Genomic DNA, 15,905 nt, shown 5'->3' on the forward strand with positions numbered 1-15,905 from the left:
CTTACGTCAGACGAGAGCGGGCCAAGGAGGAAAGAAGGGTAGTCCCGAAGCCAAGTGATCAGCTGTTGCTGCTGCGGCCGGTGCAGCGCCTTCACACGGGGGTGAGAGGCGCTGTGAGGGCCCAGTGGCAGATGGAGGGGAGCGGCGGGGGCGGGGCCATGGGGGTGCAAAGGATGGTGGGGAAGCTGTCATTTCAAGAGAGGGGGGAGCGGCAGCGGCCTCGGGGGGTGGCGGGGCTGCAGAAAGTTCTTTCAATGCCGGGAGGAGGGGGAGCAGCGGCAGTGACCTTGGGGGGAGGGGGGCGTCAGAAGGGAAAAAAGAAAGCAATGCTCGTCAGGGACGTCCTTGAAGGACGTCAATGTTAGGCACAGATGCGCAGCTTTTTTTTTTTTCCCCCCTTTCCCACAGCAGCCCCTGCCTAACGAGAGGTGCAGACCTCACGTTAGGGTTTCCACCGTAAGGGGAATCAGTAAACGTTAGTGCATATCATTATAATAGCCTTGCAATGGTACTGCAGCTCATTATAATGATTTGCATTCCGTTTTCATTAGCTGCTACCGTGATCAGGAAATGGCGTTTGGTGCATGCTAGGGTTTACTACTTGCTTGTTAATGGCTCGTTAAGTTTAGTGCATCTGGGCCTCTGTCTCCCTATCCAACCTGTCCAGCATCTCCCCAATGTGTCCCTCTCTCTTTCCATGTCCCTGTACACACTCTATGCCTAACATCTCTTCTGTGTCCCTATCCCTTCCCATGTCCAACTTTCCCCCTTTTTCCTACTTCCTGCTGCATTCCCCAACCCCAAAAGCCAACATCTCTCCCCTCCCCCCTGGGCTGGCATCTACCCTCTCACACTGACTGTCCCTCCCACTACAGCCTGGCAGCTAACTCTTCCTCCCTCCTTTGGTCTATCATCTCTCCCTTCTCATCCAGTTTCTCTCTCTAATCTTTGCTTCTCCTCCCTCTGGGTCCACCATCTCTCCCCCTTTTTGGTTCGGGTCTCACTCCCTCCTCCACTTTTCCCCCAGGTCCAGTCTGCTCTCCACTTCTCTTCCCTCCCTCCCAGTCCAGTCTCTCTTCCCCCTGCAAGTCCAGCATCTATCTTTAGCCATACCCCCATAGTCCTCAAAAGTCACTGTAGGTCAGCAGCAGCAATAAAAACAGGCTACCTCCACCAGGGTCTTTCCTCTGCTGTGTTCCACCCACAGAAGTTGCACTAGAGAAGGCGTGACAAGAGGAAAGGGCGTGGCTTGAAGCAGTCTAATTTCATTGCTGCTGCTGGTGGCAACCTACTGAGTTTGAAGGAACCTAGTTGAAGGGAAGGGCTAGAAAGAGATGCTTGTCTTGGGGTGGGGGTGGGAAGAGATGCTAGAATTGTGAGTTGGAGGAAGGATGGAGGGAAGAGATGCCAGACCATGAGGACAGAGTGCTTGAAGCCAATGCATTAGATAGCACTTTGGTTCAACCACAAGCAGTCCCTACCACTGGGTGGACTTGGGCTTTTTGCCAGACTTGCTCAATGATAGGCCATTAGGAAGTACCATCCATAACTACCTTTATTTTAAGTTCAATGACAATCCAGGTTTGAATTATGAACAATTCTAAACTACATTAAATTAAACCATAACTGGAATTTATTGGTGGATTAAGATGCATCACGTCCTAAATAAGGACACAGATAGCATTTCTGTTCCAAATGTTACTAAGGTGGTAAAATTTAATTCTGGACAAACTGTAGCATAAATATAAAACAGATTGTGATTAACAAATAATCTTTTATTCTCCATACTGTTACTTAAAAATGTTATATTGAAAATAAACATATCCCAAGAACACGTCCAATGCATGTGCACCAATATCTCAAATATAATGGTAATTGTACCAACCATATTTGAAGTCTTTGGTATGTACAATAAGAGATTAAAATGTGTTTTCTTTACATACATACATACAGTTTTAAAGAATGCAAACTGCTTGATGGTACAGAAAATAATATTGTGGTGTCACCAGCACACAAATAACTACAGATTAAAGGAAGTAACATGAATTATTAAGATACTAAAAGTGACTTTAGAATACTTCATCGGATTATATGTATATCCTTTTAGCAACATTATCCATATTTTCATACTTCTGTAATATACCCTAGATTCCCCTTTAATGGTACTTTTTCAGCAAAAGCTATTACAAAATACTCTGCTCATAAAACTGCATTTATACAGAACAATGGAACAGAGTGAAAGGAAGCACTATATCTAAAGAAAGAAACAGAATCCCGTCCTCCTCTATACACGTTAAGCTGCTCTGCAACCTGTTCTCTCAAAAGTTAAGGTACAATATCCCACTAGCAGCAGATTAATAAATAAAGATTAAATATTCTATTTTACAGATTATAACCTGGCAGGCTCAAAAATTAAAAGCTTCTATGGATATCAAACTCCTAAACAATTCATTTTTATTCCGTGAGCTAAGACTCCATATAAAATTGGAAAGTGCCAACACCATTGTTTGTTCATACACCAAAGAAATTATATTTAAAATATTATGGCACCTTTTTTTTCTCTTTAAAAGGCTGTGATTTCCTCTAATTGTAGCTTTTATTAAGCAAACTTGATAAAACTAACCACACAGTGGCAAGAAATAGAACAGCTGTATACAGCTTAAACCAAAAAGGAATCCTATGTAATACATACAACAAAATGAAAAAGCAAGCCATAATCCACTGTGCATAGAATTTCCTTGAAAGGGACCTTTTATGTTGGAAGTAGTATGTTCCTATGTCATTTGCAAAAAAAAAAAAAAATCACATTATAGTACTGTTTAATAACTGTTTTCGTGGCCAGCCAAGATGTAAAGATTGCTGTGCGCTGTTGGGTACTCTGTTGGTCTACTCTCTAATACGACGACTCTGTAACAAAAGACAACATTTTTATAGAGCAAAATACTGAATACCATTTCTGAATGAGATCCTGGTTAAGAAGTTACCATAAATTGATTGCACTAGAAACATTAATATGCCGAGTTTACATTATACAAGCATTTATAACAAAATGTCAGCGTCCAATATATTTTTTAAAAATGGTGAATGTGTCCCAAATCAAGAATTTAATCCATTAAATATTAAACTCTAAAGCAACAGAAGTTTACAATAACCAGAATTTAGTGCCTTATACCGAATTACTAAGTATAAACAGGATCATCCTATCTTAAAGGCCTTAGGGGACCTTTTACGAAGCAGCAGTAAGCCCACCGCGGGCTTACCATGCATCCAGAACTACAGCCAGGCTACCGCAGGAGCCTAGTGGTAGTTCTCACTCCTCAAAAATATGCGCTGACGCTAGCACAGGCCCCCTTTTACTGCAGCTCAGTAAAAGAACCCCTTAGAGAACCTTGCTAAACTTTGGGCTTTGAAGTCCTGACTCCAGCACTTCCTCCTCTATCCTAAATGAAAATGTTAATACCAAAGAGCTTGCTCAAAAAAGTAGCCCAATTACTGAACTGTTCTAGAAGACAGCACAACCAGTGGGCACCACTACGGGCTTGGTCAGCAAATTAACTTCAGAGTTATATCTTCCTCAAAAGCTTACTGATTTAAGTACTGAAGGCAGGGGGTTTGCAGCCTTGCAACAATCCCTACAATTTGAGCAAACATCATTAAGGATTTATATATTTCTAGACACACAGATATACACACAAACACACACACGTATGTGTGTATGTATGTATGTATATATATATATATATATATATATACACATACACACACACACACACACACACATACACTAATTAAGGTAAAAAAAACTTTGATCTTTGTTGTTATGAGACACTGCAAGATTTGGTTCAATTCAATAATTCTAGGGCTGTACGTTTAACGCGTTAAATGTTTAACCCGCGTTAACATTTTTAACGCCATCATTGTCTCTCCCCCACCAGCTAGCACCTCTTCTTACCTTCTTATCACCCAGCTGAAATGTCTTTCTAACACGAAGTTCTGCCTCAGAACTTCCTGTTACAGAGAAATGCTTTGGACTGGGAGAGAAGCAGCACTGTTTTCACTGCAGCGATGAGGAGCAGGGAGAAGGAGCTGCAGAGGAGAGGGGGACCACTGGAATGCAGTGCCGGGAGAGATAAGAGGAGATGCCAGCTGGAAGGTGCTCGCAGAAAAAAAGGAAGACGGAGAGAAAGATGTAGACCATAGCGCCGGGGGGAGGGGGGGTGCATGGGAGAAAAAAGAAGCAGACAAGAGAAAGATATGGACCACGGGGAAGGGGGGCACATGGGAGAAAAAGGAAACAGAGATGAGGGGGGTGTTAGTTGGACAGATGTTAGAAATAGGGGATGGAAGGATCAAAGAAGGGAGATGAGTGACGAGGAAAGAGAAGGGAAACAATGGTGATCATGGATGGAGGGAAGGAAGGGAGGAGATGATGTTCATGGATGGAGGGCAGGGAGGAGATGGTGCACATGAATGGGAGGGGGAAAGGATGAGATGGTGTCCATGGAGGGAAAGGGAGGGGAGGAGAAGGAGATGGTGCCCATGGAGGGGAGAGGAGGAAAGGGAGATGGTGCCCATGGAGGGGAGGGGAGGAAAGGGAGATGGTGCCCATAGAGGGGAGGGGAGGGGAAGAAAGGGAGATGGTGCCCATGGAGGGAAGGGAGATGGGAGGAGACGGTGCCCATTTGGAACATGTGACCAATTGTGTGATTAAAAATTTTAATCGCTATACAGCCCTACTTCTATGCCATAATTCAGCTCTTTGTAAGAGACCTATGCTGTATTAAATGTGGATATTACAGGGAAAATTTAAAAAATATTTAATATTTTGATTTTATACCTGTCAGATCCCAACAAGCGGAAAACCCTGGTTTCATCAGAAATCTCCTGGGTAACCTGCAGAAACAGTAATAGTGAAATTAGATTTCAATTAATAAACTGCACACTCTAGTTCAGACTTGGGTTCGGCAAGAGGCTATAAACTCTCCTAAATAGGCCTTCTAGCTATGCTGTCCAGTTCAAGATGGAATAAAAAGTTTCAGTACTTCAATACCCAGAGGGAAAAGCTAAGTAGCTGTTCTTCAAATGCAGCCATCTCTCTACTCTTTGTCTGCCCACTTCTACAATTTGTGCTTTCTTTCTAACACCTCCAAGTGTGTGTATGCATGCGTGTTTGAATTAGGAGAGAGCAAAGGGCGAGATCAGTGGTGGGGGTAGTTGGGGATGTTAGTTTTGGGAGGTGAGGTCAGTTTGAAAGAAGCAATTCTGTAACTGCTGTTTTTCACTGTACCTTGTTTCTAAGCTACAGAAGCTCAAAATGCTTCTCCCATAAATATGCATTGGGCTATTTTTTTACGGGGTGGAGGAAGCTTTTTTTTTTTTTTTGCTGGATTCCTCAGTCCGATTTGGCCCATTTTTGGTCAGTGTATTTAATATTCTACTGTTTTTTTCCACATGCCAGATCTGATCCCATTACATTAAATGTTCAGTGAATTATTTTGCCCCCCTCCCCCCCCAAAGCATTCTCAGCCCTGTATGTATAATTCTGTCCAACTTCTGTTGAAATGGAATGAAAAAAAAAAAAAAAAAAAGGATATTATGGGGACAGATATTGTAACAAATTGTCCTGGTAACTTCAGGAGTTACTCACACAAATCTTTCAATTTGAAATTTCCACCCTCCACCCATGTTAAGTGCTGTCATGTTGGTGTCATCTCATGGCAATCCTGTGGATAGTTGCCCTGAACTGTGTTCATTCTTCAGTCAGATGGCTAATTTTTGATCAAGTGGCACCCATGGCTGTTATTGTATCAATCCAGCACACTGTTGGTCTTCTCTTTTGTACCGACATTCAACCATGCCTACATGCCTAGCATGTTATCTCTCTCTAAAGATCTCTTTTTGCATGGTGTCCGAAGTATGAAAGTTGAAATCTTGTCATTTGAGCTTCCACGGAAAGCTTAGGTTTGATCTCTTTTGATAGCAATTGATTTGGTCTTCAGGCAGTCCACAACATACATAGTATTCTTCTCCAGCACCATAATTTGAAGACATCGATTTTCATCCTTACTTCTTCACTGTCCAATTTTTGTATCCAGATGACATTATTGAACATACCATAGCTTAGAAAAATCGAACCTCTGCACATAAAAATCTTGTCTAGTTCCTTCAATGGCATTCTGCCAAGAGTGATCCACTGTCAGGTTTCTTAATTGCTTGTTGTTTCATTACTGATTATTTGATCCCAGCAAGTTGAAGTTGCTCCTCCATTTTGCCTGGCTAAATTTATTCAGAAAAATCTGGGTAGTTTTAGAAGTATGGCAGGGCCACAATTAGACTAACTAGATTATCTTTAATTGGATAGTGCTGATATTAATTGGTGTAGCCTGAATGAACTTTAGGCGAGAATATTCAACAACCGAACTCCACCAGATGGTCAGAGAATAATCTGGTTATCCTAGATAGCTTATTAACTAAACAGTCACTGAATACTGAACCACCGAAACCCAGAATTTCCAGATTTAAGTTATTATACAATATCCTAACTCTCAAATCAGTAATGGAGCGCCCTTCACTTTCTCTCGCATATAAAACCAATATAAATGTTTATTAAAAACAAAATATGTACCATCATTTTTGAATGCAGTCCTACACTCCAGTTCTACTAAACCGAGACAAAAGTATCTAGTCAACTAGAGGTACAACAAAATTGCCATTACACAGCATATTGAAGCTCAATATAAAAGAAACCACGTAGCTTTCATAACATAGTAACAGATGGCTGATAAAGACTAGCAAGTCCATCTAGTCTGCCCAGCACGGTGGCTAGAGTTGTAACTGCTGTTCTGTACAGAACTTACAGGTTATCTCCTCTATATATATTGGTTTAGGATTGTAACTGCCACTCCATGCAGGTTAAATCTTGTCATCTTCCTTGGTCCTATCCTCTTGCTAGATAGGGATTCTCTCTGTTTATCCCATGCCTTTTTGAATTCTGTCCTTTTTTTCCCCTACCACTTCCACCAGAAGGACATTCCAAGAATTGTGTTGCCTAGATTGTGTGAGCATTTGTGCTCATAGCCTTCCAGCACTTTTTAGCTGGCTAACTTGGATTTGGTATAGCTTTTTTACCGTCTCCTCTTCCCCCTTTTTTGGTTGATATGTGAGCTACTATTGTAATGCTTTTGTGGGAGGTAAAATCCTGTACTTTTCATTCATCTACCATCTCTGCTTCCTCTAGTTTAAATGCTTGTCTACATATTACTTGAATTTTTCAGAGTCTTGATCTGTGGTGTTCTGTCTCTCCTCCATTAAGGTTCCTTTGACTATTTTGGCTATTATGTCTGTTGGAAGTCTTTTCTAGGTACCCACAACTGACAGGTGGAAAGAACAGGGAATTTAGAAATGAAAATTCTTAGTAAGGAAAAAAAAAAAAAGGAAGTATTAAAAGCATATTATTTGGATGATGCAGGCTAAGAAATATGGCTTTTAAGTTCGATTGTGTTAAGCATGTAGACTTATTCTACAGCACGAATCTTTGGTATTGCACAAATATATTATATTTCTCTGTTACTACTTCACTAACATCTAGTCTACAAGCATATGATACCTAGCTGATAACTTGGGCAAGTATAAAGTCATAAGTACATAAGTAAGGCCACACTGGGACAGACAAAAGGTCCATCAAGCCCAGCGTTTCCAACAGAGGTCAATCCAGGTCACAAACACCTGGTAAGATCTCGAAAAAGTTCAATACATTTTATGCTGCTTATCCCAGAAATAAGCAGTGGATTTTCTCCAAGTCAATTTAATAATGGTCTATTGACTTTTCCTTTAGGAAGCCGCTCAGACCTTTTTAAAACCCTGCTAAACTAACTGCCTTTACCACATTCTCTGGCAACAAATTCCAGAGTTTAATAACACATCAAGTGAAGAAATATTTTCTCTGATTCGTATTAAAATTACTACTTTGTAGCTTCATCGAATGCCCCCTAGTCCTACTATTTTTTGAAAGAGTAAATGAGTCACATCTACCCGTTCCACTCCACTCATTATTTTATAGACCTCAATCATATCTCCCCTCAGCCGTCTTTTCTCCAAGCAGAAGAGCCCTAGCTGCTTCAGTCTTTCCTCATAGGGAAGTCGTCCCATTCCCTTTTTCATTTTGTCACCCTTCTCTGTACCTTTTCTAATTCCACTATATCTTTTTTGAGATGCGGTGACCAGAATTCAACACAATATTTGAGGTGCGGTCGCACCATGGACCAATACAAAGGCATTATAACATCCTCACTTTTGTTTTCCATTCCTTTCCTAAGAATACCTAACATTCTAATTGCTTTCTTAGCTGCTGCTGCACACTGAGCAGAGAGTTTCAACGTATCATCAACGCCGCCGCCGAGATGTCTTTCTTGGTCGCTGACGCCTAACATGGAACCTTGCATTACATAGCTATAGTTCGGGTTCCTCTTTCCCACATGCATCACTTTGCACTTGCTCACATTAAACGTCATCTGCCATTTAGACGCCCAGTCTCCTGAGGTCCTCTTGTAATTTTTCACAATCCTCTCGTGATTTAACAACTTTGAATAACTTTGTGTCGTTAGCAAAATGTAATTACCTTACTCCCATCTCTAGATCATTAATATTATAAAAAGCAGTGGTCCTAGCACAGACCCCTGGGGAACCCCACTATCTACCCTTCTCCATTGAGAATACTGACCATTTAACCCTACTCTCTGTTTTCTATCCTTTAACCAGTTCTTAATCCACTACCTCCTATCCCATGACTCTCCAATTTATTTCTGGAGTCTTTTCAAAAGTCTTTTGAAAATCCAGATACACAATATCGACCAGCTCGCCTTTATCCACATGTTTGTTCACCCCTTCAAAGAAATGTAATAGACTGGTGAGGCTAGATTTCCCTTCACTAAATCCGTGTTGGCTTTGTCTCATTAATCCATGCTTTTGAACATGCTCTGTAATTTTGTTCTTTATAATAGTCTCTACCATTTTGCCCGGCACCGATGTCAGGCTCACTGGTCTATAATTTCCCGGATCCCCTCTGGAACCTTTTTAAAATATTGGCGTTACATGGGCTACCCTCCAATCTTCTGGTACCACACTCAATTTTAAAGATAAATTACATATTACTAACAATAGTTCCGCCAGTTCATTTTTCAATTCTGTCAGTACTCTGGGATGAATACCATCCGGTCCAGGAGATTTGCTACTCTTCAATTTGTCAAATTGCCCCATTACATTCTCTAGGTTTATAGAGATTTCATTAAGTTTCTTTGACTCATCAGCATTGAATACCATTTCTGGCACCGGTATCGCTCCCAAATCTTCCATGGTGAAGACCGATGCAAAGAATTCATTTAATCTCTCCACTATGGCTTTGTCTTCCCTGATTGCCCCTTTTACCCCTCGGTTATCTAGGGGTCCAACTGATTCTTTTGCTGGCTTCTTGCTTTTAATATACCTAAAACATTTTTTTACTGTGTGTTTTTGCCTCCAACGCAATCTTTTTTTCAAAGTCCCTCTTTGCCTTCCTTATCAGCGTCATGCATTTGACTTGACATTCCTTATGCTGTTTCTTATTATTTTTAGTTGGTTCCTTCTTCCATTTTCTGAAGGATTTGCTTTTAGCTCTAATAGCTTCCTTCACCTCACTTTTTAACCATACCGGCTGTCGTTTGGTCTTCCTCCCTCCTTTTTTAATACATGGAATATATTTGGCCTTCTTTATGATGCTGGAGGGAAGTTCAAAAGGAATATAAAACACAATTCATCCCTGAGAGGGTTGTAGGTATCTGAAGCAGACTTCCAGCAGAAATGACAGAAGCCAAAACAGTCAAACATGCATGGAAGAGACACAAAGAGGCATATTTTCAAAGCACTTAGCCTTCCAAAATTCCATAGGTTTCTATGGAACTTTGGAAGGCTAAGTGCTTTGAAAATACGCCTCAAAGGGACCTTAATGGGGAGGGACAGAGAACACCACAGATCAAGACAGACTTATAGCACCATATACAAGTACACATATGCAGACCAGATGCTGACATAGAGGCATATTTTCAAAGCACTTAGCCTTCCAAAGTTCCATAGAAACCTATGGAATTTTGGAAGGCTAAGTACTTTGAAAATATGGCCTATAGTAACATAGTAGATGACGGCAGAAAAAGACCTGCACAGTCCATCCAGTCTGCCCAACAAGATAAACTCATATGTATGTTTCTAACAATGACAGACATGACTGTGTATTGTGTAATATTCCAGAAGCACACATAGATTATTTGCATGTTTTGATTTCTTTTATTTTGCAAACAATTTAAAAAATATTGAACACTATCCCGGGATTCTATATATTGCGTCTTAATTTCCATGCGGAAATTGAAGCATGTTCTATAACAATGCACATAATTTAACTGGTTAACTAGCTAATCAATGCTGTTAATTGGATGTTAACAAGCAATCATTAATTAGGATTTACGCGCAGAACATCGCTAAGTGTATTCTGTAACGTGGTGCATGTAAATTCCAAGTCGCACAGTAGAAAAGGGGGCATGGTTATGGGCATAGAATGGACGGGTCATGGGCGTTTCTAAAATCTATGTGCATTATTATAGAATACACCCGCTCTGCGCCTAATTTAGTCATCGGGATTTAATATGGCCTAAATGGATGTGACTAGATTTGGTCACATGGAGAGGTGCTAGGCATTATTCAATATACCACGTGGAAATTTAAGCCTATTCTATAAAATTTAGGTGTACTTTCGAGAATATGCCTAGGCATATATTTTTTTACCATGCGAATATTTCAGGCACCATATATAGAATCTAGCCCTTAGTGCCTTCTTCAGAACATATAGATTATCACAGCTCATATACACAGTGGTGTTTGACACTCGGGGCCGGTCATTGTTTAACACCCCCCTCCAAAATCCAGTACTAGGCATACTGAGAATACAAAACACTCAGGACCCATACAGCAATTCTACCATTCCATAAGCAGTAATTTCTACAAATCACAAAAGGGTGTACCTAGGAAAAGGAAGAATCTTAAACACCGCAGTGAGCAGTAGAACATCAATTCACGTTTTGTTAAACTAAAGTAGCCAGAATAGTACAGATCGTCGATCCTGACAGTCAAAGCTAACAGAAAGCCATGTCTTTTTCAGACAAAGATACACCCTAATTCACTATAGAATAAGTAACCACAAACATTCTATTTAGACAAAAATTAAACTGAATCCCCAGGAAGCCCAGGAACCACAGAAACAGAAAATGTCCCCTAGTACTATACAAAATATAAAGATAGATGTAAATTTGAAAAAAAAAACCAAACCTAACAAATACCAATCACCACTTCACAAATTAACAAATAGAAATATAGAAAATAACATAATACCATTTTATTGGACTAATACATTTAGCTTTCAACAGCCAAAACCCCCTTCCCTCAGGTCAATATAGCATACTGCTGTTACAGTATCCTATCCTGACCTGAGGAAGGGGGTTTTGTTCTCCGAAAGTTAGTCAAAATGTGTTAAAATTAGTCCAATAAAAAGATTACCTTTATTTCCATTTTCTATTTATAATATACATTTATTAACACAGCTACAATACTACTTTATCCTAAAGCAGAAAAAGAAAATAATATTTTATTTACAGTTTGTTGTCTATAGTTTCTGCTTTCCTCATCTTCTCTTCACTCTCTCCGTTCCATCCAACATCTGCCTTCTCTCTCCCTGCCCCTGCCATCCAGTGTCTGCCCTCTCTCCCTGCCCCTTCCATCCACCGTCTGCCTTCTCGCTCCCTTCCATCCATCTGCCCTCTCTCTCTTTCTGCCCCTTCCAACCACTATCTGCTCTCTCTCTCCCTTCCATCTAGCACCCGCCCTCTATCTCTGCCCCTTCCATCCACTATCTGCCCGTCTGCTCTCTCTCTCTCCCCCTTCCAACCACTGTCTGCCCCTTCCATCCACCACTTGTCCTCCCTATCCCAACCATCCAGGGTCTGCCCTCCTTCTCTCTCCCTTCCATCCAAGATCTGTGCTCTCTCTCCCCCTGCCCCCTATTTTCAGCCCCCAGTTTCAGCTCCAGCCCCATTATCGCACCTGCCTCTAGTTCTAGCCCCAGTCCACTTCTCCCACCTGCCCCCCTTTTCAGCCTCATTATTCCACCAGTCCCCCGTTTCAGCTCCTAGTTTCAACCTTCAGCCCTTTTCTCCAACCAGCTTCAATCCCATTCTCCCTGTCCTCTTTTCAGTCCCCCTAATTCCAGCCCCAGTTCCATAACTAGCCCCCTTAGCCCACCTACCCTCCTTTTCAGCCCCCAGTTCCAGTCTCCTTCATCCACCGGCCTTGCATTACAGCCCCAGCCCCATTCTCCCATCTGCCCCCCCCCCCTTTTCAGCCCCAGCTGCATTCTCCCACCTGCCCCTGTCCCAGGCATGGCCCCATTCTCCCTCCTGCCCCCTTCTCAGACCCCAGTTCCAGCCCCCTTCTCTCATCTGAACCCCCTAAATTCCAGCCCTAGCCCCTATTTAGCTGTTTGATTCCCAGCTCCCAGTCCCCACTTGCCTACCATTATAGCTCCTTTGACAGCCCCCTTCTAGTTTCTGCCACCCAGCCCCCTGCATTTTTAAAATCTTTGAATTGGCAGTGCAGCACCAGCGTGCAGCATCTCGTATCTGTGAAAGAAGATCACCTCACGCCTTCCCTCACTGTGCCCTGCCCTCCTCTGATGTAACTTATTTCCGCGAGGGCAGGACACAGTGAGGGAAAGCCTGAGGTGACCTGCTTCTTTCACAGACGTCCTGCCGATTCAAAGATTAGATTTTAAAAATGCAGGGTGCCAGGGCAGCAGAAACAAGAAGGGGGCTGGCGATGGGCAGGTGGAGACTGGGGACTGGGGAGGAGAGGCAACAGCGGCACCAGCAGCCTGAGTAGAAGGACGAGTCGGAAGCAGTGGGAGAGGAGCACCCCCCTATTTATTTACACCTGGGGCGGACTGCCCCCACCGCCCTTGGTACGCCACTGGTACTGTATCTCCTCTATCTCTCTTTTCCCCTAGTGTACACATATTCAGGTCTTCCAGTCTCTTCTCATATCATCTTTTGGCACAAACTCTTTACCATTTTTGTCACCCTCTATTGGACCATCTCAAGTCTTATGTCTTTGGAGAGATATAGCTTCCAAAACTGGAGACAATACTCCAAGTGGGGACTGACATTAGCTGCCCATTGTTTAGCAGAGAACCAGAAGTGCAGAACTCATGCAGGGGTGGCAACATACATCTGAAACTGCTGAGACTTGAACAGAAACTTATCTATGAGATAAATATGACGACACCCCATAGACTTAATTGGGAATTAGATTTCACTATCTTTTTATAAAGATTTAATGAACATAGAATTGTGCCCCTCTCCCTTTTTTTCTCTGGTTCCCCTCTTGGCAGCTACATGTACATAAGTAATGCCATACTGGGAAAAGACCAAGGGTCTATTGAGCCCAGCATCCTGTCCAATCGAGGCCAAGGGCACCTGGCAAGCTTCCCAAACGTACAAACATTCTATACATGTTATTCCTGGAACTGTGGATTTTTCCCAAGTCCATTTAGTAGTGGTTTATGGACTTGTCCTTTAGGAAACCGTCTAACCCCTTTTTAAACTCTGCCAAGCTAACCGCCTTCACCATGTTCTCTGGCAACGAATTCCAGAGTTTAATTATGCGTTGGGTGAAGAAAAATTTTCTCCGATTTGTTTTAAAAGTTACTACACTGTAGTTTCATCACATGCCCCCTAGTCCTAGTATTTTTGGAAAGCGTGAACAGACGCTTCACATCCACCTGTTCCACTCCACTCATTATTTTATATACCTCTATCATGTCTCCCCTCAGCCGTCTCTTCTCCAAGCTGAAAAGCCCTAGTTCTTTGAAAAAGTGTAGCATGTAATACATAATTTCCCAGATACATATAACAAATGAGAACACTTAGGGCCTTGTTTACTAAGGTGTACCAGTGTTTTTAGCGCATGCTAAACGTTAGAGTCGCCCATATGTTCCTATGGGCAACTTTAGCGTTTAGCGCTCGCTAATCATTAAATGAACAGAAAATTGTTTTACTGCCATTTTTATTTATGTATATTTTATATTCTCATTCATTTATTATTTAATGCATTTGTTCAGTTTTATTATTTAATGCATTTGTTCAGTTTTATGAAGGTATTCATTGTTCTGCATTGCATGCTTATGTGTATCCACATCACTAGGACACATTAAAAATGGCCACTGAAATGCACAGGGGCTCATTTTCAAAGCATTTAGACTTACAAAGTTCCATAGGTTACAATGGAACTTTGTAAGTCTAAGTGCTTTGAAAATACGCCTCATAGTGTTTCAAGTCTATTTAGTTATTTTTTAGCAGCGTTTAAAAAACATAATTAGCGATTTTAAGTGGGCACAGTATGTAGAATTCATATCTACATTTATCTCTTGTTTTGGAGTGCTGCTGAAAACGTGTTTTTAAAATGATTCTTTAGTCTCTTTTGATCAGTTTCATAAACTTTCATTTTTGTTTTAATACGTGACTTTTGAGCTTTTTAAGATGTCTCATTATTCTCCTTTTAGTAAATTTTTAGAATTCTGTAGTAACCTCTGACACCTTAGTATGTATTGTAAGTAGTTTGAAATTGAGCACGGCTGATTCCATTGTGGGAGACAGAGGAAAAGCTGTTGCCCTGCCTTTAACTGTTCTTGTGTCTTTCAAGAGCTGCACCTGATTAAATGAAAAAAAAATGAAAAGAAAATTGTAATGAAAAAGTAATGACCTCCCTTTTTTGAAGTTTTTGATTTTAATTTTCAATCCATGCTTTATACTGATTTCCGGCAGTCTTGGGTACACATTCAACAGCTGGGTGAAGCACAGTTCTTAACCAGGTTAGGTATGTGGCCTTTTAGATTGGTTTAAAAATTTTGGGTCTGTGTATTTAGAAACTGTTTGGCAAAATGTGGCCACGTTGGGTCTTTTTTAATAAAGAATTTCCAGGATTCCTGGTCTGCTTTGTTTCTTGCTGCAAACTAGTAAAGCCTCCTTCTTGGTACTGTGCTCTTATTATTTGAGGCTTATGAGCTTGATTAGAAGAAAATAATGTTTGAAGTTCAGTTTTAAGTTAATTCAGTTTTGTCTCTGGCTTTTACTATTTCTTTGTTTGACAGATACAGATATATTTATATTTATTTATTTAACACTATAAGCTGCCATGAGGGGGTGTCCTCCCACACTAGCAACTTAAAACAATGTGTAAAAACACATACATAAGTCAAACATTTCTGCTTTGTGGTGTGAAGGGGGGAAATCAGCATTTGGAATAACTTACCTCATTTGACTTGAAGTTTTTACCTTGCATTCCATGCTTCCAAAAAGCTAACACACTATCTTGAAGGCACACTACAAGAATAAAATAAAGTTTAAATAGTATTTACAACATATTCTACACTTGTTTTGATTTCTCAAGATAAAATTTACAATTGTGTAAAAGGGATTTTAAGATATTATTTCTAAATTAGATTGGCACACAGTTTATGCTTAAAGTGAAACAAAAATGTGCTTCACTCTACACGAAGAGATAAAATTGTATAACTTTCTATGATACATGGCTTCTGTGTCAATACATAACATAGGCTGCTTAGCAGAGCTGTGAAGTTGGTATGCCAAACCTTCAACTCCAACTCCTCTAATTTTCTACTGTCCAACTGACTCCATGCTTCCTCTGCTTTTAATTCTGGTGTGCTCCACCGGAAGTGAAATCAGAACGAGGTCATTGGAAGGAGCATCTCCCACCATTGACCCTGGAAGAGCTGCCGATGCTCCCTCAGTCACTAATGTTGCTGGCCCCCTTCA

The 15,905-nt window shown here is 41.2% G+C and overlaps 1 protein-coding gene across 1 annotated transcript in view; it reads right to left on the reverse strand.

The window, feature by feature from the left end:
* Positions 1–1,754: 1,754 nt before the first annotated feature.
* Positions 1,755–15,905, reverse strand: part of MAP4K5 (mitogen-activated protein kinase kinase kinase kinase 5) — a 354,391-nt gene continuing 340,240 nt past the window's right edge. The window contains exons 31-33 of the mRNA XM_030214063.1: positions 15,382–15,452; positions 4,838–4,893; positions 1,755–2,907 (exon numbers count right to left, since the gene is read on the reverse strand). Of these exons, the coding sequence (XP_030069923.1) occupies positions 2,820–2,907; positions 4,838–4,893; positions 15,382–15,452 (215 nt within the window). The 3' untranslated portion in view covers positions 1,755–2,819. The remainder of the gene's footprint in view (positions 2,908–4,837; positions 4,894–15,381; positions 15,453–15,905) is intronic.

Source organism: Microcaecilia unicolor, chromosome 9 (assembly GCF_901765095.1).
Source record: "Microcaecilia unicolor chromosome 9, aMicUni1.1, whole genome shotgun sequence".
Lineage (NCBI taxonomy): Eukaryota > Metazoa > Chordata > Amphibia > Gymnophiona > Siphonopidae > Microcaecilia > Microcaecilia unicolor.